Source organism: Bos taurus, chromosome 24, assembly GCF_002263795.3.
Source record: "Bos taurus isolate L1 Dominette 01449 registration number 42190680 breed Hereford chromosome 24, ARS-UCD2.0, whole genome shotgun sequence".
NCBI classification, from domain to species: Eukaryota; Metazoa; Chordata; class Mammalia; order Artiodactyla; family Bovidae; genus Bos; species Bos taurus.
This window is the reverse complement of record NC_037351.1, coordinates 52,589,104-52,614,487: the sequence shown is the minus strand read 5'-3', so window position 1 is coordinate 52,614,487 and position 25,384 is coordinate 52,589,104. Positions and strand designations below refer to the sequence as shown.

General features: G+C 39.5%; 1 protein-coding gene across 2 annotated transcripts in view; it reads right to left on the bottom strand.

Annotated features, from left to right (window-relative positions):
• Positions 1-25,384, bottom strand: part of DCC (DCC netrin 1 receptor) — a 1,296,534-nt gene that overhangs the window by 419,453 nt on the left and 851,697 nt on the right. For both annotated transcript variants that reach the window (XM_059881088.1, XM_059881089.1), the window contains exon 8: positions 10,840-10,996. In XM_059881088.1, coding sequence (XP_059737071.1) covers positions 10,840-10,996 — 157 coding nt within the window. The remainder of the gene's footprint in view (positions 1-10,839; positions 10,997-25,384) is intronic.

Genomic DNA, 25,384 nt, shown 5'->3' with positions numbered 1-25,384 from the left:
ACAGGAAATGGACTCCAACTCATGTCCATTGAGTTGGAGATGCCTTCCAACCATCTCATCCTCTGTCGCCCCCTTCTCCTCCCACCTTTAATCTCTCCCAGCATCAGGGTCTCTTCCAATGAGTCAGATCTTCCCGTTAGGCAGCCAAAGTATTAGAGCTTCAGCTTCAGCATCAGTCCTTCCAATGAACACCCAGGACTGATCTCCTTTAGGATGGACTGGTTGGATCTCCTTGCAGTCCAAGGGACTCTCAAGAGTCTTCTCCAACACCACAGTTCAAAAGCATCAATTCTTTGGCATTCAGCTTTCTTTATAGTCCAATTCTCACATCCATGCATGACTACTGGAAAAACCATAGCTTTGACTAGATGGACCTTTGTTGGCAAAGTAATGTCTCTGCTTCTTAATATGTTGTCTAGTTTGGTCATAGCTTTTCTTCCAAGGAGCAAGTGTCTTTTAATTTCAAAGCTACAGTCACCATCTGCAGTGATTTTGGAGCCCCCCAAAATAAAGCCTCTCACTGTTTCCACTGTTTCCCCATCTATTTTCCATGAAAGTGATGGGACAGGATGACATGATTAGCTTTTTGAATGCTGAGTTTTAAGTCAGCTTCGTCACTTTCCTCTTTCACTTTCATCAAGGGGCTCTTTAGTTCACTTTCTGCCATAAGGGTGGTGTCATCTGCATATTTGAGGTTATTGATATCTCTCCTGGCAATCTTGATTCTAGCTTGTGCTTCATTCAGCCTGGCATTTCACATGATGTACTCTGCATAGAAGTTAAATAGGCAGGGTGACAATATACAGCCTTGAAATACTCCTTTCCTGATTTGGAACCAGTCGGTTTTTCCATATCCAGTTCTAACTGTGACTTCTTGACCTCCATACAGATTTCTCAGGAGGCAGGTAAGGTGGTCTGGTATTCCCATCTCTTGAAGAATTTTCCACAGTTTGTGGTGATCCACACAGTCAAAGGCTTTGACATAGTCATCAAGCAGAAGTAGATGTTTTTCTGGAACTCTATTGCTTTTTTGATTATCCAATGGATGTTGGCAGTTTGATCTCTGGTTCCTCTGATCTTAGGTTCCTCTACTATTTTCAGCTTGAACATCTGGAAGTTTTTAGTTCAAGTACTGTTGAAGCCTGGCTTGGAGAATTTTGAGCATTACTTTACTAGAGTATGAGATGAGGGCAATTATGCAGTAGTTTGAGCATTCTTCGGCATTGCCTTTCTTTGGGATTGGAATGAAAACTGACCTTTTCCAGTCCTGTGGCCACTGCTGAGTTTTCCAAATGTGATGGCATATTGAGTGCAGCACTTTCACAGCATCATCTCACTTTCACAGCATCATCTTTCAGGATTTGAAACAGCTCAACTGGAATTCCATCACCTCCACTAGCTTTGTTCATAGTGATGTTTCCTAAGGCCCATTTGACTTTGCATTCCAGGATGTCTGGCTCTAGGTGAGTGATCACACCATGGTAGTTATCTGGGTCGTGAAGATCTTTTTTGTGTAGTTCTTCTGTGTATTCTTGATGCTTTATAGACTTTCTGAATTGAGCCAGGAAAACTCATTTGTAAAACAGAGATTATCATACCAGCCTTATCTGAGAATCAAATGTGCTAACATTTGTGAAAGCGATAAACTTCTCTCTAAACATGAATTGGGAAATGCCTTTATTTCATTGATTTTCACTTTCAACTCACATGAATCCATCCCATGGATCCATCTGTCCCAGGCAATGACCAAGTGTTACAGGCACTTTCTCAGCCCTGTTTGATACCATCACGACCTTCCATGTCAAGCACTATTATTATTCCACATAAGGAAATGAAGGCACCAGTAACTGGCCCAAGGCCACCTGGCTAGTTCAGTTCTGAGCCAGAATCGAAGCCCGGGAATTTCGATTTCACAGCCTCAAAGCCATAACCTTGTGAATACACTGAGTCACACTCCATATATAATTTTAGCTTGCTGAATGGAAGGTATAACGTTCTACACACATATAAAAATGTGCTACTGTGCTTTCCATAGTAAATAAAGGATGCAAATCAGCCTCACCATTAAGTCAGAGCATTATCAGAAAGAAGCCTGTCGAAGAAATCCATATCCTAATTCTGAAAATATCAAGAAAGTTTGATTCTCTTCCAGATTAGTCCACTAACTGCTGAGCACAAGCAGGTGTAGAGATGAGAACACCTGCTCGGGAGGCAGGCCTGCGTTCAATCCTGGTGCTACCACTTGCCAGCTGTATAGCGGAGGTATAAACCTCCTTAAGCCTCGTCTGGATAATGTTTTGCTGTGAGGATGAAATAAGATAATTTATGTAAGATGCCTGCTTCCTGGTGCCAGTGAGTAGTCAATGAATGCTTGCTCTCAGTGTCTCAGTGTGGATGCTTACTCTGTGGTCTTAGGGATGCAACTGACCCCTCCCTTGGGCATCAGCGGCTAGATGTTTAAGTAGCAGAAAGTTGGACTCTGATCCCTAAGATCATTCTCCATTCTAAAGATTTTTAGGTAGTAGGGAGAGACAGCTGGATGTCTGTGAATTCTGGCTTTCAGGTTCTAGAATTTATGTTGGCCTCTGACTTATGCAATGAAAGCTCCTGAGGGGCTGAATAAAAAATGTTAACCGTGGCACGTGCATTATTGACACCATTAACCAGTCAGGCAGATTAATGATAATCTGAGCTAGAGTAATTTGCCTGACAAGGCCATCGCAAATCTGAGGCGAATGTTAAATCCACTACGTTTTAAAAAGCTGTTGTGTTAAGGGGCTAAATAAACCTATACGGGCAAATAAGCATCCCAGCTAATCGCTCAGACACATGGCTCATGTTTGTTCTAGTTGAGAGCCAGAAAACAGAAAATGAACCAAGATAGTAGAATCAAATTTCAAAATCAACTTTTTGTTTCTCAATTTAAAAAGTTTCCGTTGAATTGCAGTCAGCATTTTCATCGTCTCAGTAACACAGTTTGCTTTATTGGTTGAGGAAAAATCTATTAAGAATATCACATCTGCCTCTCTGCCACTTTTATCTTATCAGTTCCGATCAGTAAACATCTGCAGAAGTCAGGAAACTAGACACTTGGATACAGAATTATAAATAAGATCCTGTCTCAATTGCTGGGGAAAGAAATACACATATAGTCGAACAAACACAAAACCAGATACAAGGTGCCAAATACTTACCATAATCACATAATCAAAGTGAAAGGGGCAGATAAAGGAGAAATTGATGACTTCTGACCTATAAGACCCTGGAGAGTTTCACATGGTGACTGACATTTCAATTGGAACTTCAATTTAACAACTATTCCGTGGGGTTTTACTCTAAGCTAGGCATTGCTCTGGGTGCTGAGAATAGCTTAATGAATAAAACTGATAAAAACATCCTTGCCCACATAATGCATATATTCTGGTGGTAAGAAACCCTTTTCAGGAAACCATAATTAAAAGGTAATAACTCAGTGGTGAAAAATAAGAATGAATAAGGACACGGGGAAGGTTAGCAGTCAGGTAAAACTTCCAAGAGAGGATACCATCTCTGCAAAGACTTAATGACAGACAGAATGACCCATGTCCAATGTTTGAGGGAAGGAACATTCTAGGGAGACTGAAGAATTAGGACACTGGTCTCGAGGGAGAAGGATTCTTGACATATAGAGGAAATGCAGAGACGTCAGGGAGACTGGAGAGGAATGAGTGAATAAGAAAACAGTAAATACGAATGATGAAGTTGGGAAGGTGACATGGGGCCAGATCAAGAAGGATTTCTGATAATTCTCTGAATGAGATAGGTAGTCACTTGTGTGAACTCTAGGTTAACTCCAGCTGCTAAGGTAAGAATAGACTTGAGAGGTTGTAGCAATAGTATGGATGAGACTTGATGGTAGTAAGAAGTAAGAAGTGGCAGGATTCAGTATATGTTTTATTTTCATTTATATAGTCAACATTGTTAATTATAGAAAATTTTGAGCAATACAAAATTAGACAGAATGATATGAGGACCCAATTATTCCCATCAGTCAGCTTAAAATAAATCACAAAAGCCAGTCTTATAGTATTATTTTGTAGCAAAAATCAGGTATCCTATTTTATCAAGGATTCATGATATATTTTGGCAGTGCTGCTAAGACTTGATGATGGATTTGATGTAGGGTTTCAGGAAAAAAAGAGTTCTTAACAATTACTCCAAAGACTTTGGCTTGAATAATGAGAAATATGCAGATTTTACTGAGGGAGGAACCTCTGGCATGACAAAGTTTTGGAAGGGGATTGAGGTCAAAGCAAAATAGATATTTCATTTATAAGTTTTAGATGCTCATGACAAATCAAAGTTGAGAAATCAGAAAGGAATTGGGCTATATGATTCAGCATTGCAGGTAAAACATCAGGTCCAGGTATACAAATTTAGAAGGCATCAACATATTGACAAAATACTGACATAAAGTCACAAACTAGATGAATTGATATCTCCAAAGTCTGAGTTCTAGGGCAACTTAATATTCACAGGTCAGGGAGACTAAGAGTAACATGTAAAAAAAAAAAAAAGCCTGAAAATGGAATAGAATCCATAGGACTGGAGTAGAATCAGGAGAATGTCTATTATAGAATCCAAGGGAAGAATATGTTTAATGATAGGGGAAGTGATCAACAGTGACAACATTTGCTAACTATCCAAGTTATGAGAGGACCAGGAATTGATTACTGGGTTTAGCATCACGGATGCCACCTGGTAAACCCTGCTAAGATGGTTTCAGTAAAATACTAGGGATAGAATCATAACTGGAATATGAGGTAAGGCATTGGAGTAAAGTTAGACAAGGCTTCCGCTGTGGCTCAGCTGGTAAAGAATCTGCTTGCAATGCGGGAGACCTGGGTTTGATCCCTGGGTTGGGAAGATCTTCTGGAGAAAGGAAAGGCTACCCACCCCAGTATTCTGGCCTAGAGAATTCCATGGACTGTATAGTCCAGGGGGTCGCAAAGAGTCAGATATGACTGAGTGACTTTCACCTCACCTAGACAACTCGAGGTCTGTTGCTGTAAAAGGGAAAAGAATGAAGTGATAGAGAAGGGAGAAATGAGACTGAGAGGAATGGTTTGTTGAGATGGAAAATACAGATACATGCTTGCATGCTGATGGGCATGATAGCCCAAGGTGCAAAACACTGATGATGAGGAGAAAGACTGACCTGAAGCTTTCTTGTTTGCAAGACAGGGTGGGATCTAGTACATAAGTGAACGTTTGGCCCTGTTAAGAGCATGGCCAATTCTTTCACAGCAATTTGAGGAAAGACAGGTTCCATACTTAAAGATCCATTGAGATAGGTAAATCAGATACGCAGCTTATACAACTTCTATTCCGAGTGCTACTATTTTCCAGGAAATTAGAAGGGAGGTTAATTAAGAGCAGGGGAAAGAGGGAAAGTATTGGAGATTTAAATATATCTAGGGTCGTGTGTGAGAGAGGCTGACTGCTCTGTGCAATGTAACTCCCAGATGAGTAGTGAAGAATTTTAAGACTATCAGCGCAGCCGCATATTTTCTTCCAGGTATATTCAGCTCCAAGAGCACAAGAAAAAGTAGACAGAAAATTAGTTTACTTGAGTTGTTTTTTTTTTTTTTCCCGAGAAACTAATATTAAATGAGAATCATAAGCAAAGCATTGGTGTGTGTCAGTGTTTCTAAGAATTGACTGCAGGATTTTAGCTTTTAATAAGTGAAGGAGAACATGAAGGAGGAGGGACCATGGAAGACCATAGAATCAATGAAGTGCAGGGTCCCCGTGGAATCAAGGTTGGCTGTAATCAGAGTCTTAAATGGAAGCTTATATAACTTCTACTCCGAGTACTAATATTTTCCAGGAAACTAGGAGGAAGGTCATTTAAAGAGGGGGAGAGAGGGAAGGTACTGGAGATTTGAGAAGAGAGAAACAGGAAAATCAGAGAAAGTATGATGTCTGAAAGTGAGAGCATGGAGAATTTGCAGAGTGCTGTTGACAAGAATCACGGTACGGCCAGAGGAATAACTGCCCAAGAGGGTATGGAGGATTGATCCATGGGTTTGAAAGGTATGGAAGATATCAATAGATGAATAAAGGATAGAATGTTTTTATTAGCAGGAAACAGTGAGCAGCTTTGAACATAAGTGGTTCATATAAAAGATGGCAACCCATTGTTGCGGTGATACAACCCTCAGCTTTGAGCCTTATTTTCAGCCTTTTCCATACTGTCTGTCTTAGAGCTCAAACAATTTTGAGACCTGCATCCTGCCACTGTGCAGTGACTAACTTGGATGCTTTCACTGAATTCTTTCAATTAGTTCTCACAGCAATTCTGATAGGTAGAATTCATGTTCCCTTCACCCATCACAGCAAAGAGATATTATTCCTGGTTTTTACATAATTAAATTCACAAAGCTCACATCTGATAAAACCGTGGTGCCATTTCCAAGTCTAGCCATTTGGACATACGTGGTATATTTTTAACCATCACAGGTTAGAGGCACTACACTCTATCTATGTATAGATTGCAGACAGATTTCCATTCAAGGGAATTTGGTAGTAGTTATGTGCATGTCTTTATATAGAAATTTGATCATATTTAAATTTAAAACACTTTCACATTGTTTAAGCAGCGAAGTGAGTGATCCAAACTGTATTTCAAAAAGACAGCTTGAGACAGTGAGGGGGATGGATTACAAGGTGAGAAACTATTGTCAGAGATCATATAAGTGATGGTGGAGATAACAGAAAGAAAGGAGACATGGCTGAGCTGTGGCCAAGATAGACATGAGAGGACCTGGTGACTAATGGCAACGCTAAGAGCTGGAGGAGTAAAACATGACATGGGTTTTTTCGCTTGGCCAACAGGATGAAAGGGACAAGCATAAACTAAGAAAAGTGAAGAAAATATATACTTAAGGAGGAGACAGTGAGAATGGTTCTGGGCAGGTTGAATTTAAGATGCCTCCAAGAAACCCATGTGAACACAGGAAGACAAGTGGGCAAGAATTATTACCTCCAGTCTTCACAGCTGCATGCAAGGAACTTAAGAGGCTTCTGCTAAGGTCACAGAGTTATGTAGTTGTGGAGATAAAACTGAAACAAAGGCCTGCTTCTTCACAGTAATGAATGACCCTAGGGAACACAGGCAATAGGCGCTGGTGTATTTCTTTCCTTTCATGGTAGAGGCAGGTCAAATCGTAAAAGAAAACAGAAACTTAAAAAGGATATACTTTAACGGCTGCTGTGAACTGAGAAGAAAAGCATTTTGAGACGCAGCAGGAGAGAAGTTTCCGCGTGCCATCTGGTTATCACACTGCAGCCTTTTGAACTAAAGACCACTCCTGCCAGCCCAAGTATACTGTCTCTTTCGGACCCTGAAGGGTTCCTGAAGATCGCCATGTGTCTGAAGCACTCAAGTTTGAGACACTAGAAGCCTGACGCTTTGATCTGGGCTTCCCCCCCACATGCCTTCAATAGGCACAGGTAATACTGTGACAGCTATCCAGTCTCTTCTCCTGCAGAAGAATGGATAGTCATTACTGGGATTAATGTGAGCTCAGCCTTGCGGACGCCTGGGTCCCAACAGGACACGTGTCCATTCTTGGTCTTTCTGCTTCTCTAGCTCCCTTTCTTTCTCCCTCTCGCTCTCTTCTTTCCTCATGCCCCTCTAAAACATACAGAGATGCATAAAACAGGTCATATTTCCCACATGGCCACTTTGAACTAGTTATTTAAGAGGAGGTTTAATGTGGAAGGAAAGATTTGGGAATTGCAACTCCGCCAAGTGAACAGATATTTTGTAAAGATCCTAGTTACCCTATCAAAATCCTCATCCATTAAAGAATTTAATGATGCTGTTCCCTCTCTGTGTGAGAGGCACAGGCAGGTCCACTGAGTATATTTCAAAATAGGTGTTCTTGTCTACAGAACCTTCGGATTTGGCAACATAATGTTTTTCTGATGTAAATTCAGCTTTTACATGCTCCTCTTTTAATCATCTTTAATTGGCAATATTAAAAAAAAAAAAACAAATGAGAGAAAATTTAAAAATGCTTTAAAAATGGAATGGGAACTCCCTAGCTTTCTGACTCATTCTAAGTGAGATATTTACAGAATGGCTTTATGCTTTAATCTTTAATAAAAGTTCCAAACATTGAACATGCTTAAATGCAAATATACCTGTTCAAATGCCAGTAATTAATGATACATAATAATGATACCAATCATATGGGCATTTGATAAATATAACAAAACTCCATTTCAAGCAATATGGCTAGCTGGATAGTATGTGAAAAAAATGCTGGGCAAATTATTCAAAATCTCTTTTACAAAAAAAAATTACCCATGAATATGCTGGCAGCAAAATAAGAGAATTATAGTGGGAAAGCAGACTTGCAGGATGACTCTTTAACTTAGGGTACTTGCCCATCAATAGAAGTCTAGACCTATAAATTTTAGAAACTAACAGGAAAAGAGAATAAGAAACAAAGTTTGCCGTTAAAGTAGGCTATAAGGTCTTATTAGAGAACCCTGCATATAGCCAGGATCCTGAAAAAAGGCAAGCTTCAGTGGAAAATGAAAATGAAAATGAAATGAAATTATATCCCAGTGTCAGTTTTAACTTAGTTGGAACAGGAAAAAATAATAAATAAACCCTCTTAAAATTGCTTAACACAAGTCTGCATTTACCCACTTAAGTTGATATGTTAAAAATGGTAGAAAAACAAATACTTAATGGGCTTTCTGATAACTAATGAAATATCAGTATGCGACCTGCCTCCCTGGTGGCTCCGTGGGTAAAGAAGCCTCCTGCAGTGTGGGAGAGCTGGGCTCAGTCCCTGGGTCGGGAAGATTCCCTGGAGGAGAGCATGGCAACCCACGCCAGTATTCTTGCCTGGAGAATCCCATGGACAGAGGAGCCTGGCGGGCTACAGTCCATGGGGTTAGGGACTAAGCACATGAGGCCTGCATGGACCAAATGCATCTTAACAAAAACTTGGTTTAATATGGACTCATTTTGGGAAAGCAAATCTTCCCAGGAGAATGTACTTTAAATCTGGGCCTCAAAAATTCCCTCAGACAAATTTCTAAGGACTAGAGTTCACAATCGCCCAATAGAATTCAAGAATAGCCCAAACATGGGAAGAAAAATAAGCTCCCATGAAGAAGAGTCAGAAGAAACATATTGCTGAATCAGACACACAGACTGCAGATATAAGAAAGGTTAATGTAGATTATAAAATAAGCATAATGAATTTAAAGAAATGAGATATTATATACAGTATATTCTTATAGATTGGAACTTAAGCAATATCTATTACAGACTTACAAATCAAACTTCAAAGCCTTAAAATCATGAAACACTTTAAGGAAGGAAAAAAAAAACCCAGAAAACAAAATAAAACAACAAAGAAGTTAAAAGCAACAGCAGCTTGTAATCTTGAAATCAGACGTATACGGCGCGCTTTTGCCTAGACAATAATATTAAAGACTCTTACCTTGAGTGACTTTTATAACTTCAACCTAATTTAATCATAACAAAAACTTTTTGTCTATCCTAAAGGAAATCAGTCCGGAATACTCTTTGGAAGGACTGATGCTGAAGCTGAAACTCCAATACTTTGGCCACCTGATACAAAGAGCTGACTCATTGGAAAAGACCCTGACGCTGGGAAAGATTGAAGGTGGGAGGAGAAGGGGACAACAGAGGATGAGATGGTTGGATGGCATCACCGACTCAATGGACATGAGTTTGAGTGAACTCCAGGAGTTGGTGATGGACAGGGAGGCCTGGCGTGCTGCAGTCCATGGGGTTACAAAGAGTCGGACACGACTGAGAGACTGAACTGAACTTAACTTTGCCTAGACAATAATATTAAAGACTCTTGCTCTTGAGTGACTTTTATAATTGCAACCTAATTTAATCATAACAAAAACTTTTAAGGTAAGTACTACTAGATTCTCTTTACTTAAGAATGAAATGAGGCTCAGAGAAGTTATGTGGTTTTCTGGAGATCGCCTCATGTCATTGACAGAGATGAAACTGCAACCTCACCACACTGGTTCTCCCACATTTGATTCTATTAATACGTAGCTTAATTCTTAATTAAGAATTCAGAATTCTGTTTAACACTTTGAAAATTAAGGAGACTTAACCAAAGCCTGATAGTATATATTTACATGCTTGTCTTTTTTTCAAAGAAGTTTTTTTATAAATAATTGAATTTGCACCGGACACCCCACCCTGCTGTTATAAGAAGCCCCTCACACATCTAAAGTTCTTAGATGCAGAAAGACAGGCCTTGGTACTGAAACTAAAAACTCGTGTACACAGCTTCTACTGGATGTATTTTCTTTTTAGGAATGAGGGGAAATCTCCCATTTTTGAGCCATTCTTTTATGCCAAGTCAATTGCATGTAACGTTATACATATCTTTAAAAGATACAGTTTTGTAAATATTTAATATTCTGCTACTTTGATTTTGAATTGTAAATGTCAAATATTCTATTTGGGTTTTTAAAAAAATGTTTTACTATATTTTGTTTAAAAGGAAAAGTTGTACATTTTTAGAATGTTTTTGAGTAGATTCAATGTACTGAAAATAAAAAATTAAAAAAAAAAAACCCTGAATTTGCTTCTGTACACAATCCTGCTTTAAAAAAAGCACACAAGCAACTCAATTATCTCCACTGAATAACGAGTGAAAGGCAGGGGGCAGAACTTCCTCACAGTCTCCAAAGTCCTGCTCAAGACCTCTGGCCACCATCACCACACAGTCTACATTGAAAGACGTGGTGGGTTAAGCTGAATTTCTTGATTGCACCTACCTGTTGTCACCTTCCCTGGAGTAGAAGACCGTGAAAGTCTGAATGTTCCCTTTTGCTTCTGCAGGTGGGCGCCAGCTAAGACGGACAAACCGACTAGAGACCAGGACAGGGACCACGTCTCTGGGAGCGGATGGGAGGACACTGGAGCTCAGGATGGCTACGAAGGAAGGAGAGAAGGCTGTCAGAAGTGAGGGGGACATGGGCAGGAAACGTGCAGGAAGGCAAGGAAAGCCCGGCAGCAAATGCGGAATGGTGCATTCCCATCCATTCTAAAGGAAGGAAGGAAAGAGAAACCAAAGGCACAACAGTGGAATTGAAGGTGTATTAGAGTGTATATGTTAATTTCAAACTCTTAAATGATCCCTCCCCCACTACTATATATAACACAGATAACCAACAAGGACCTACTGTGTAGCATGGGGAACTATACTGAATTTTTTTTTAGTAACCCATATGGGAAAAAAATACATACATATATATAACACTCACACATGTATTTCAGAAAAAAATATATATCCAAATCACGTTGCTGTACAACTGCAACTAACACAATATTGCAAACCAACTATATCTCAATAAAAAAAAAAGTATTAGGATTTCTTGGAGTTCATAAAATATTGGCAAACTAATAACACGATTCTATTGTATATGGCCAGTTTCTACTGCTAAAGGGATTCATGACCATAAGCAAAAAGTTCAGTTTCAGCATGAAACAGGGAATATAGACTTACTACAGGTATTTTTTGTTTTGGCTGCATCCTGTGGCTTGTGGGATTTTAGTCCATCAACCAGGGATTGAACCCAGGCACCAGCAGCACTGAGTCCTAACCACTGGCCTACCAGGGAATTTCTTCCAAGTACTGATACATGCTTTAGATAACCAAGCAGTTACTATAAAATCTTATTCCACTCTGACTGCCCGTTTACATCATTCTAGATACAATGTGAAGGACCTTGTTTTACTGTTTACAATGAGCACATGAAATTAAAAGTAGCAAACTAAATGTTGAAAGATATAAATAGAAGCCATTCTACTAGCAATGCTAATAGAAGGAAAGACTGAAAATTCCACTGGACATCAAGAATTACCACTGTACCATACTTGTTGAGTATCACCATATTTAAATCCAAATTCAATGACTGTTATTCATAGGAATAACTGAATCATCCACAGGTGGAAAACTGGGTTATCAAATACTTTAGGGGCATTTATAATCTTTAACAGATGTTTGCAGTTAAATGAGAGTGTGCTTGTGTGTGTGTATGTGTTTGTGAATTCATAATTAATATTTGCTGGATATTTCCATTTTCTTCTTATTTGTTCAAGTCCCCAAGTCTAAGGAACATATATTTCATTTTGACAGGTGATTTCTGGCCCCAAAGCACAAGTACCCATTTGTCTACATTTAATCTTCAAACTGGCTTTGGTGGGCCATTTTCTCTAATTCTTACTGAAGTTAGTCTCCATTCTTGCATTTACTTTCTCCAGAGGCTAGCTGAATGGGCATTCCTGCTGTGAACTAAACTCCTGTTCACTGGAAAATCCATTTGGGGAGGCAGGGGGTTCTCTTATTTCCCAACGGTCCTGGAAACTTAACCAGTTTACAATACAGTTAGAAAGAGAGGTTTTCAAGAGCTGCAAAAAGCTTTCAGTTATTTCTAGCTGCGCAGATTCTTAGCCAGCTTCTTTGCAGATACGATTCCCCCCGTGCTTTCTTGATCAGCACCGTATTTGACAGGAGTGGAAGACTGGTGGTGAGCCAGTCAATCTTTTATGATGGAGTAATAAGGGGAGGGGACAGACGGACGCCAGGGTAGGGAGCATCTCTCTTACAAATACGGGCGTTAAGCTCCTTGACAAAAACCTTTGCTTCCGCACACCGTGGACAGCTCAAACTCTCAGGCTGAAGTGAATTTATCACTCCCCCTCAGCCTGCTTCTCCTCCAGGGCCGCTTGACCTAGTTGTGTCTACACGTCTTCTCAGATCTGTAGCCTACAACCCTAGACACGTATCCCCTCTTCCTGACTTCGCCTCACTCGCCCCTGCGAGGATTCCCCTTCATGGAGACGCCTGCTACCTCTAATCTATCTCATCTCGGCTTCTCTCCACACTGTCATTCTCTCTCACCAGACTTGCCACAACGGTCTTCCAGCTCCCCGCCTCGAATTCATTCTCTGTACGGCGCCCAGCATCAACTTGTATGAAGACACACCGGCTCATCACTCTCTCATCTTTCTCCTCTGTGCTTACTCGTTACCTCAGAGAAACTCAAGCTTCTCAGTCTGCCGGCCGGCCTTGCTCCTGTCTGTCGTTTTTCTTGGTTTGCCTTCCCTCGCACAGAGGTCCTAAGTGCGCACGCTTTATTTGGACGGTGATCCCAGGAAAGACCCGTGAGGAGTCCGGAAGGAAACAGGGCCAGGAGGGAAGGCTGGAAAGAGGGAGCTCCCTGGCGGATTGCCACTGAGGGTGCCTGAAGAGCACCCTCCCTGGGGACTCTGGGAGCCAAGGCTGCACAGGCCTTTGGAGACACACACTGGGGAGTTTATCTATCTACTTCCTCCACTGTAAGCTGAGTGTAATTCCAGAGCATTCGCCTTCCCGCACAATAGCCTCACGTGTTCTGTTGCCAGAAAAATAACAGCTTTGGGCAGAGACTTGCTCATGTTCACATTAGCTCTACTCCCTAGGCAAATATTTAGCAAGCACCTATCCTCTGCAGCCCTCCTAGGGAGGAGGAGATGAGGCCACTCTTCTCGTGGGGCTCGCCTGGATGCACACTGCATTTTGATGCTGATACTGATCATGCTTGCTTTCTCCAGGCTGAACCACTTGCGGTTCCCCAGGGCTGCGGCACAGGTAGTTCCCACTTAAACAAGTCCACTTCATTCACTTAAATCCTCCTTTCTTCTTGACTTACTATAGGTGTGTTTCCTCTGTAAAGACTGACTCATAGTATTTGTAGAATAGCTAACAGACATACAGTTAATATCTATCATAAACATGAATGTCTGAAAATCAAATAATGAATAATTTTACTAAAAACAAGATTCAACCTGACAAATAATAAAAGAAATGCACATTTAAATAAAATCTAAAAGTCAGAATAAAGTCTATTAAAAATCTGTCAGGGAAGCAAGACTTTAAAGAATGTTCATATGTAGTAGTAGTCAGGGTATGGGCAAGCTCTATGCTGTCAGCTAAAGTCTGTAACAATACAGTCTCTTTAGAATTCAATTTGGCAAAAGGCTTTAAAATGAAAAAATATTCACATCATTTGACCAAACACTCTCATGTCTATAAATTTATCACTTCAAAAATAATGAATACCCCATTATCAAGGCATCATGTGAAATCATAGACAGTACATTTTCTCAAAGGTAATACCTATACATCTCATCAGTTTAAAGAATATGGAATCTTTTTAAGACTTTATTTACAAAAAATAATTTTTTTAAACAAAATGTAAACAATGATGACTTGGAAAAATCTTTTGAGAATTTTCAAGAAGTCAAAAAGATAAGCTTTAAAATAATAGGAGATAAATTTTCAAATCCTTCTTCCCCAGGAGCACTCTGCTTATGGGGGTACCACATCAAAAATGAGCTGGTTTCTCCACCCTTCAGGGGCTGCCATGAAGGAAACTGCTGGGCGGGGCGAGGATCTGTGGGGGGTTCACTCAGATGCTTTTCACTCCAGGCTTCCAAAGTATCTTCTTACACAGTTAGTTTAGACTTGATTTATCAAATCAAGATCAGACTAAAATTAATCATGGACTCTTTACCTCAATTTCAACAGTTGTTATATAAAAAGGAACGGACACATTTTTAACAAAGGAAAGACTTCTTATTTTATACAGGGGCAATCATTTTGTTCTTGCTAATCCTCCATGCTTTCTCTCAACAGTAACTTGTCTTCACATAAGGTCTCAATAAAGAGCCAATCAGGACTTCTTTTCTTTGCTCTTGGAGGCCTAATCTGCAGTCTGCCCCTAATCTCCCTGGCCCATTACTGTTGTCATGGTTACAGCTTCTTTATCTGTTGTCATGGAGAAGAAAGGCGAATTTGCCACACTGTAACCCAGTCTTCTTTCTTTTATTAAAGGATCTTTTAAAAAAAATTTATCATAGCAAAATCCAAAAAAGGAGGTGATTTCAGAGGATAATATAAATCTAAAGAACAGGTTTAAAACCTAAATTATTAACTAACATTTTTGTGAGGTCATTGCAATAGCATTGATAACAATAACAATATTGGGTTAATTTTTCTGTAAGGCTACATTCCCTTCTATATACCAAAGACATTTTTCCATCAGATTTTTAATATACAGTGTTTATGGACATTAATTTTTCTCCAAGCTTATTCTCAGTGCTCAACCTGCAAACTCTGTAAGAGATATGAAAGATGATAATATATATTCATAAAAACACACAAATATTTAATTTGCATTAAACAGCCAACCAATAGGCTCACTTCCCTGTTACTCCACATGTCATAAACTAAAACATCATAAATGCAGCTCAACCAGATATGTTATTTGCTGTGTTTCTTTATTAACTTGATATTTTTTAAAAATAAAATATAAATAGAGAACATTAGTAAAATGATAGGATCATCTAACTGTGCTAAGGGCAAACATCTATTTAGTTCTCTAAATGGAGAAGTAGGTAACATTTCAACTTTGGTTTGCAGTTTTTATAGTTCACAAAGTAATTTCACAAGCTTACCAAAAAAATCTTGTACATATAGAATTGAAAATGACAAAGACTAACATTTTCTTCTAAAGTTTCATGTTATTTTCAAAATTCAAAGAATCATGGCTTTTGAGCTAGTGTATTAAGAATTTTAGTAAAGCTATGAAATGTGAATTAAAAAATAGTGATCTTAAGTCATTTTTCACTTAAGTTAATACTTGAGAACAATTAATCAACTCTACAATATTTCATTAAATCTAAGTCTTTACATAAAATAATTTATATTGGGTTAGTATCAAAACATAAGTCACCAACATTTATTAAATACCTATAATTTCCTATTGTTATGCTTGGAGTGAAGAATTATTTTTAAACCATGAATTCTGTCTTAAAGGAAGAGGGAACTAATTTGAAGACATAAGGTATATAAAATGTAAGACAATTATAAAGTTTGAGGCCATCTCTTACTTACAAACAATTTCCATTCTAATTTTTTTGTCAGGGTGATTGTTCAGAAATCAGACCACACTTTTCCACTAAACATGTCTAATCTTTTCCCAGAAACCTATTTAATTGATCAATCTATAAACTGTCCATAGAAATAGTGCTATAGAATTGAAGGATACATGTTGGAATTTTCTTTGATAAATCAATGGATGCATTCAGTCATAAACTGACTTGATATTCACAGAGGGAAGAAGATGTGCAAAGGAAGAGGTGAAGAAGACCTGTTTCAATCTATTTCCAGATTCCAGAGAGGAAGGCCAGCCTGGGAATCTCCCTGCCCCTCCTTTTCCCTCAAGGACCCATCTCCTCCCACCTCCAACATGTGCCTTCCATCCCAGGCTACTTCTACAGTTGCCTTTTATAGTAAGCCTGATAAAGATGAAGGTCTCTAGGGTGCAAGAGCTAGCCTTGAGGTGTTTAAAAAGGCCTTGGGGTTGCAGGCTGGCTCCCTGCTGCCTCTCAGCTCTCCAAGCTGAATTTTCTGGGTCCCATGAAAACCTGGGGCTCTCACCTCTGCTACCTCCATGTGCTGAACTTGAGGTGGATGGCCTTCCTCTTCCCAACTGCTTCACGGCTCTGACCTGGCTTCTTCAGAGTTCAGCCTAGGAGTCACCTCACTGATCCCCATCCTGGCTTAGGTGCCTCTACTGAGCTTCCACAAGATGAGAATAAGCATCCCCTCAGGACACTTCCTCGGAGAAGGCAATGGCACCCCACTCCGGTACTCTAGCCTGGAAAATCCCATGGACAGAGGAGCCTGGTAGGCTGCAGTCCATGGGGTCACTAAGAGTCGAGCACGACTGAGCGACTTCATGTTCACTTTTCACTTTCATGCTTTGGAGAAGGAATGGCAACCCACTCCAGTGTTCTTGCCTGGAGAATCCCAGGGACGGGGGAGCCTGGTGGGCTGCCGTCTATGGGGTCGCACAGAGTTGGACATGACTGAAGCGACTTAGCAGCAGCAGCAGGACACTTCCTCCACTGCACTGCGGTGGTCTACTCATGCTTTGGCATCCTAGCCTAAAGAAGATGCTTGGTGAGAGTAGGAACCAGGTCTAAACCATTCACCACAGTTTAATCTCCAAATCTAAACTGCAGTGTATTTGGTCATATCCTAGGCATCCAATGTATCCTGCAATATTAGCTAAATGAAAGGCTTTACAAATTTGTGAAATTACAATGTTTAGACTTGACTAGATTACTTCATTTATACCACCATGAAAAATGGGTATTTGAGATTAGGTACAGGCAGGGGACTGAGCTATCACTGCAAACTGGTTATGTTATTCATTATTGCTCTGTGAATAAATTATCAGGGCTTCCCTGGTGGCTCACGGTAAAGAACCCACCTGTCAATGCAGGAGATTCAGACTTAATCCCTGGGTTGGGAAGCTTCCCTGGAGAAGGAAATGGCAACCCGCTCTAGTATTCTTGCCTGGGAAATATCACGGACAGCAGGAGACTGGCAGGCTAGTCCACTGGGGTCTCAAACAACCTGGGCACAAATTAGTGACTCAACAAGAACAACAAACAAATCACAAAGTGGAGTGAAAAGCTGAGCTCAGAGGAAGGTTTCCAGGGAATGCAGGTTAGGGGTGAAAATACTTCACTTTGGATCAAATGGAGTGGGGAAAAATCTTTCTGAAATCCAAATGATGTACCAAACAATCGTAAAAGTTATGTTTATGTGGGAATATTTCCAAGAGTGATAACACTTTCATTAAGAAGCAGAAAAGAAGCCAAGAAAGCTGGTTTGTCCTGATCTGGGGATCTATTATAAGAAATGTGATGCTTATCCCAGGACTGTATATCAAAGAGAATTGCCAGACCAAGGTAGTATGCTAAGAAGAATTACCTATGGCCACACAGAGAGATAAGAAGAAAAACAAATTCTGGAAAGTATTATCATCTCAGCAGAGGGAACTACATCTCTCAGAACTTAAAATCTTTTCAAAAGACAAAAGGAGAAGAAAAAACAGTATCTGGTGAACTGGTCAACCAGCACCTTTGTGAATGAATATTTTTAGTCAAAGCCGTACACTGTATATATGTAAACACATACATTGTATGCTTTTAATGCTTTCTTTCTTTTCCCTTTGTTTAATTAGGAAAACACCTTTTAAAGAGTTTATCCAAAATGCAGGAAGGGCCATAGGCAGTTTTGGGAGGTGATCAATCCATTATTTATATAAACAAATGGTTGTGACTAGAAAACCATGATTAAATCGATGTCAGATTTCTGCTCTGAAGCTTTGGACTATGTGACTTGTATTTTTCTGTTTTTTTTTTAATTTATGTGAAATAGGAAGTTATTTATCTTCTCTAAAGCTTATTTTCCACATTTAAAAACTGATCCAAAACATTTAATACACAGGGTTAAGTGATATTGAGAGATGGATTTTAAGGGCAGCACAGTCCCAAGTCTATACTTTGTATTCAATAAACAGTGGTTTTTAAATTTCTCTATCTTCAGATGCGGGGAGCAAAAAGTCTGTTTTGGCTGGCCCAGTGTCAAGTTGTCTGTCTAGAAATCTAGAAATCCTACTAGAAAGGCTCTAAGAACGATTTGGGCTCTGATAGGTCAAATGATGTGGGGACAAGAGTGCTTCCTATATCCAAGGACAGAACTTGGTCCCTCAATCTCTCTCCCTTTTTCCTTTACCAGGTAACAGAGGGGGAAAAAAAAAAAATCATCCTTTGATTTCCCTTTTTATCATCCCACATGTCCCCTCCTGTAAGAATTTGCTTCATTTCAGGTCTTTTTTCCTTCCCTGGATTTCCTTACTAATCATGGTACCCTTTTCATCTTGGAGCAGTGGCTCCAGGGCTTCATGAGGCATTTGTAATCATCTCTGCCATCAACGTCTCTCCCTAGCACCTTTCACCAACTGCGGGAAAGCTAGGCTTCTATCCAACCCCAGCTCCCTTTGTTTCCAGGCTTTCCATTGAGTTGATGTCATTGAATTCCTAGGCATTGTTTATCCTTTCTCCATGCCTAGGGACCCCAAACATGCCATTTCAATCATTTCCCTTCATCGGAGCTTCCTCGAGGGATAAAGACTGACATGCAACACCGCTCCTTCCAACCTTCATGGGACTTTACTATCACTCACCTCATTCCAACCATATAGTGCTTTGACCCAGCTGCCCTATAACCCTCTTCTCCAGCCACGGAGACCATCCAGAGAACACACCTCAGATACATCTAAAGATACAAATCAGCGTGGCAGGCTTTAAGAAGCAGTGCTTTTCCATGCAGTTTCCTTTGGTAATAAGACACAATCAATGAAAACAGCAGACAGGCTCAGTTGCTAAGGAAAAAAAAAGCTCAGAGCTAGAGCATTTAAATATTTTTTGTTAAGTAACTGAATTTTTCCAGTAAGAAACTAAAGGAAATGTAAATTGAAGGTGAAAGTCACTTAGTAAAAAATAAAATTAAATTAAAAGAAAAAAAAAAAGAAAGTCACTTAGTCATGTCCGATTCTTTGCAACCCCATGCACTTATACAGTCCATGGAATTCTCCAGGCCAGAATACTAGAGTGGGTAGCCTTTCCCTTCTCCAGGGGACCTCCCCAACCCAGGGATCGAACTCAGGTCTCACGCATTGCAGGTGGATTCTTAACCAGCTGAGCCACAAGGGAAGCCCAAATTGAAGGTCAGTCAGTTCAGTTCAGTTGCTCAGTCATGTCTGACTCTTTGCAACCCCGTGGGCTGCAGCACTCCAGGCCTCCCTGTCCATCACCAACTCCCGGAGTTTACTCAAACTCATGTCCATCAAGTCAGCGATGCTATCCAACCATCTCATCCTCTGTCGTCCCCTTTTCCTCCTGCCTTCAATCTTTCCCAGCACCAGGGTCTTTTCAAATCGAAGGTAATGCAAATTAAATAAGAACTAATGGTTTAAGTTACTCTCTTTAGTACTGCAGGTACTTTTAACAACTGCTTTTACTGTTTCAGAATACCAAATAACAAGGGAAAAAAACAACAAAACACAAAACTCCAATTACATTTGATGGTTTACTGAGTTCTACGGATGGCAAACTTTCAACTCAGTCCATTGGATTTAAAATAGATTTTTAGGTTATATTTAAGGGTGCTGTGTAAGAGTAGCAGTGGAAATGCTCATTGCCAGGATGGCTACTTTCAACGTTATGAAGTGTTTTTGAGAATCAGAATTTCAGACAGAAAGGTTTGCCAGATGGCTTGTCTCCTATGGACAGGATGAGAGTGGGTGTGGGGACATGGAAGGCTGGGGAACTGCAGGACATGGAGGGTTACTAACATCTTGGTGCCGCATACTTGGCTCTAATCTCTATCTACTCACCTTGGAATTATATACCTACCAGAACAAAGGGAGATAAAAACAAAAAAGAATAACGGAGGACATGAAGCAAAGATAAATTAATACTTATTTCAATCAAGTTTATACAAGTAGAGCCTTATCTCACTGCTATAAAGCCACCACAAAACAACAGGGAGCAGAGCGTGGGCATGAATGATGTTTCCTTAGATCTCTCCCTCTTGTTAAAAAGAAAAAAATTATTGGAACACAGTTGATTTGCAGTGTTGCGTTAGTTTCTGGTGTACAGCAAAGTGAATCAGATATACATGTATATCTCCAGTCTTTTTTTGATTATTTTCCCATATAGGTCACTACAGAGCATTGGGTAGAGTTTCCTGTGCTATACAGTAGGTCCTTATTTGAATGTGTCCTTCTAAACCTATGTACTAGGTAGGTCTATTCTAATACCATCTCTAGGAAGTAAGATGGTGGGTGTGGAGAAATTGCAACCACAGTGAAGTGATTACTCCTGTATGCTCATTCTTTTTTCTTTTCAAAAGAAAAGTGAGGGAAATGGGAATAAAGCTGTAAACCAAAAAAGAAGCTTATTGGCCTGAATGTAACATTCATTCTCCAAATCCATTAAGTAAAAAAAAACAAAAGAAATAATCCCTAGAGATTACTGATTAAGTAATTTTACATAATCATAAATTGTGGATATACATTAAATGCTGGTATTCTCCTTGGTCACTCTAAATAGAACAATATTAATTCTTACAGAAAAGGTAGATCTTTTAAAAAGTCTTGTTAGTATTTTTTTTCAATCATTCAATGTATTGCTTTACCTAAAGACCTATATCAGTTAGAATTATAGTTGGTAAATTTATCCAATAATTCAAGAATAACAAAAGGCATGCAAAATTCTGAAACATAAGATACAGGTATTCATTCACCATAATAAAAATATCTATTTTAAGTTTGACTCCTGGCTACTACACAAGATAAGGCAAAATACCGGGTTGGCCAAAATATTGGGTCAAGTTTTTCACACCATCTTGCAGAAAAACCTGAACAAACTTTCCAGCCAACTCAATATGTGCTTGACTTGTGTTCACACGTTCACCAGCATCAAGTAAGAGAAAGAATGGATGCCATTTTTTTTTTTCAGAAGTAAAGTAAAAAAAAGTCTTGGGATTGCAATTAGGAGACAGCCTATATTCTCCACCAGTTAGTAGCTGGGCAAGCGTGCAAATGGGTTAATCCCTAAAGTTGCTGTTACTAAGGTTTCATCATCCTAGGAAGCAACAATAACTCCTATCTCTGTCTCTTCTCTCTCTTCTTTTTTCTACTTTTTAAGAAACTTCTCTCTTTCCCCCCCTTTTTCCTTTGAAAGTGACTCATCCAAATTTGAGACTGAATTTGGAACCCAATGACAGCCTTCCCTGATGGTCCAGTGGTGAAGAATTCACCTGCCGGTGTAGGGGATGGCTTCCAGCCTTCGTTTGGCAAGATTCCACATGTCGTGGGGCCACTAAGCCCAGGCAGCACAACTAATGAAGCGCATGAGCCACAACTGCTGAAGCCTGTGCGCCCTAGACCTTGTGCTCTGCAACAAGAGATGCCGCTGCAGTACGAATTCCAGGCACAGTAACCAGAGAGTAGCCCTCACTCCCCGCAACTAGAGAAAGCCCACACGCAGCAATGAAGACCCAACATAGCCAAAACTAAATTAAAAAGTAAATTTTCAAATTAATAAAAAAGAAACATGATACAGAAAAAGTTCAGAATTAGAAAGAAAGTAAAAGTGAAGGTCCCTCAGTCGTGCCCAGCTCTTTGCAACCCCATGGACTATAGAGTCCATGGAAATCTCCAGGCCAGAATCCTGGAGTGGGCAGCCTTTCCCTTCTCTAGGGGATCTTCCCAACCCAGGTCTCCTGCATTGCAGGCAGATACTTTACCAACTGAGCCACAGGGGAAGCCCAATTAGGGTCACTATTGAATACACTAATTCAAAGGAGGTTCAAAACAGTAGAATTCTGTGCTAAGGTCACTACTGATTACATGACCTTACTATAACACTTCTTGTCTCTGAATTTTTCCCCCAGTGTCAAAATGTAGCCTGAACATGCTTCTTCTTAAATATGACCATGAAGACATTAACTACAGCAGATGATGCTCATAAAGTACTTTGAATTCAGTAAAAGAGTCTAAAATTAAAGAGGAGGATGAGTGGCACTAGCCCCTGTTGTGACTATTTTTCCGTCTTAATAAACATCAGCATTGTCTACATTGAGAGCAAAGGTATATACTGTCCTTGCACAGGAGGCTTAATAATCTTAGGATGGAAATTTACACTAGAAAGATTTATGAATCTCCACCTGGAGAGACAGCTCCGACAATGAGAGCACAGGGGTTCACCAGAGTCAAACAGGGCTCGGCGACATGGTCTCTGTGTGATCCTGGATAAGACGCTTAACTTTCTGTGCAGTATTGCAAAGAGGGTACATAAAGAACAGGCCAGAATAGCGTGTGCAGAAATAAATGTGAAAAAAAAAAAATTCTGAAAGCTGCTCAAGAAAAACAGAGGGGAATATACTCATATTCTTGGCTATTGAAGTGAGGAGGCATTTCTAAGAAAATGACAAGAACACAAATCAAAGAAAAATCTTGATAAATATGACTGTACTGGAACTAAAACTTTTGTAGGGAAAAGCATAATAAATGAGACTGAAACACGAAGGACAAACTGGGACAATATTTTTAATAATATTACAAAGGATTGGCTTGTCTAGTATGCAAACAGCTGTCACAAATCAGTTAAACTAACCAAGAAACAAAGTTTGAAAAGATGGGGCAGTGATGTTAGTATATAACTTTTATTTCAATATATTTGAAAATTCCTATTATCTCCTCCTCAGAGCAACTACTGTTTTTAGTTTTTACATTTTTATTGAAATACAGTTGATTTACAATGTTGTGTTACTTCCAGGTATACAGTGAAGTGATGTGGTTCTCTCTCTCCCTCTCTCTTTACATATATATATATATATATATTCTTTTTTATTATATTAATAGGTTATCACAAGATATTAAATATATTTCCCTGTGCTACACAGTAAGTCCTTATTAGTTATCTATTTTACTCCTAGCAACAACTAATTTCACCAAAAATAATTATTTCAATATAATGGATGTTAACATAAAAATACAAAGTACTGTGACCTTCATCTTCAGGAATACAAAAATTCATTAAGCTTCAGTGAGAAAGAAACCATCATTCTCACACCTTTGGTTATGTAAAGTTAAGAGTAAATTATATACTTGTTCACAAGTAAATACTTTGACAGAGGGGAAAAAATTACAGAGTTCAGAGCTCCATGCACACTTACTAAAACACTTCTATATTACAAATATATAGTTTGGGATTCTGTAGCTATTTCTTAATAAGCATGTAGGTGTGGTTATGAATGATTCCTCCTTACTCTAGCTGTGTCTGAACAGAGATCACAATATTACATTTTAAATAAATCCACTGAAGGATGACTAGAAAATAAAATAAACAAACCCAAAACAAGATGAAGCAGAGGAGACATCTTTGGTCCTCTCTGCCACCCTCCTATGTCATAACTCAAATATGTCAACTGTCTCTTCTCGGGTTTAAGTCTCCTGGGTAAAGATAAGGGATGGGAAATGTGGGGACTGTAAAGCCTTCACTTTTCCTGGTGAAGGCTCTCTGAGCAATCATTCTGCGCTCTCAGAAGAGGACGTACCCCTCCCCAGATAAAAGCATGAGGCTACACTGCCTTGAACAGTAATTCTTTATGTGTTAGAGAATTAACAGAGAATGCAATGTAATTCTGCTAGATCTGAGTCATAGAGGTGATTGTAAATATTAAAAACAGAGGCAGAGAGGCAGATATGAGCTAGATTTAGTAACTTGCTTCCAAAGAAAAGAGTAGATGCAAAGGGAAAAATTCAAATTTCATGGTAAAACCCTAGCAAACTTAGTTTACTACTTAAATTATCATACCCAGTGATGAAGGGTAGCGATCACACAGCCCTGATATTATGTGATAGGTAGGGCATTATTCTTCTTTGGTATTTCTTCTCAAAACTCATAACCTCAGTCTAAATGAGGAAAGCTTCAGACAAACCCAGATTGTGAGATAGTCTACTGGATAGCTGGCCAGTATCATTCAAGATCCTTAGGTCAAAAAACACCCCAACAAAATAAAGGCAGAAACCATTACAGAAAACCATCATAGAGCTGGGGAGACACGACAATTAAATGAAAGCAGTACACTGAGCTGGATCTTGAGACAGAAAAATAGTATTAATGGAAAAACTGGCAAAATCCACATAAACTCTAGAGTCTATGTCATAGTAATGTACAAATGCCAGTTTCTTAGTTTTGAGAAATATACCATGGTAATGGGAGATGTCAACGGTGGGAGAAACGGGGTGAAGGTATAAAGGAACTCTGCCATATTTTTATAACTTTCTGTAAATCTGAAAAAAAAAATCACAGTATGTAGAAATAGTTTATTTAGAAAAGGGAAGGAAGAGCTGTTGCTCTAATTACAGTTGCTGGGTCAGCCCTAATGCTCTTATTTCTGGTGTTTCTTTAAAAAGCTGAAACACATGATTAAAAAAAAAATGCTTATCTTTTAGGAGTACACCATTTCATTCCGAGTGAAGAATTAAAAAAAGAAAAAAAATGAACAAGGGCAATGTTAGGTTTCAGGACTCTTCAGTGTGGTCAGAGTGAACATTTATCAGCCCATGTAGAAAGAGGAATCAAGGAGGGTAAAATAGATGTGCACCACCCAGACTCCAAACACAGACCTGAGAGCCAAAGCACTCAGACTGCAACCATCAATCGAGAAACCGTCATCCCACCCAGAGCACACAGGATTCATGCTGATGCGTCTGTTCCACCGGGCACCGGTCTTGCTGTGTCCACTCTGTATTTCATCAGACGGAGTAACGCTCTGGATTCCAAACTAGACCCTTGTTTCATTGTTTTTCAAACTGTGAAGCCGCTCACAGCTATTAATAGTAA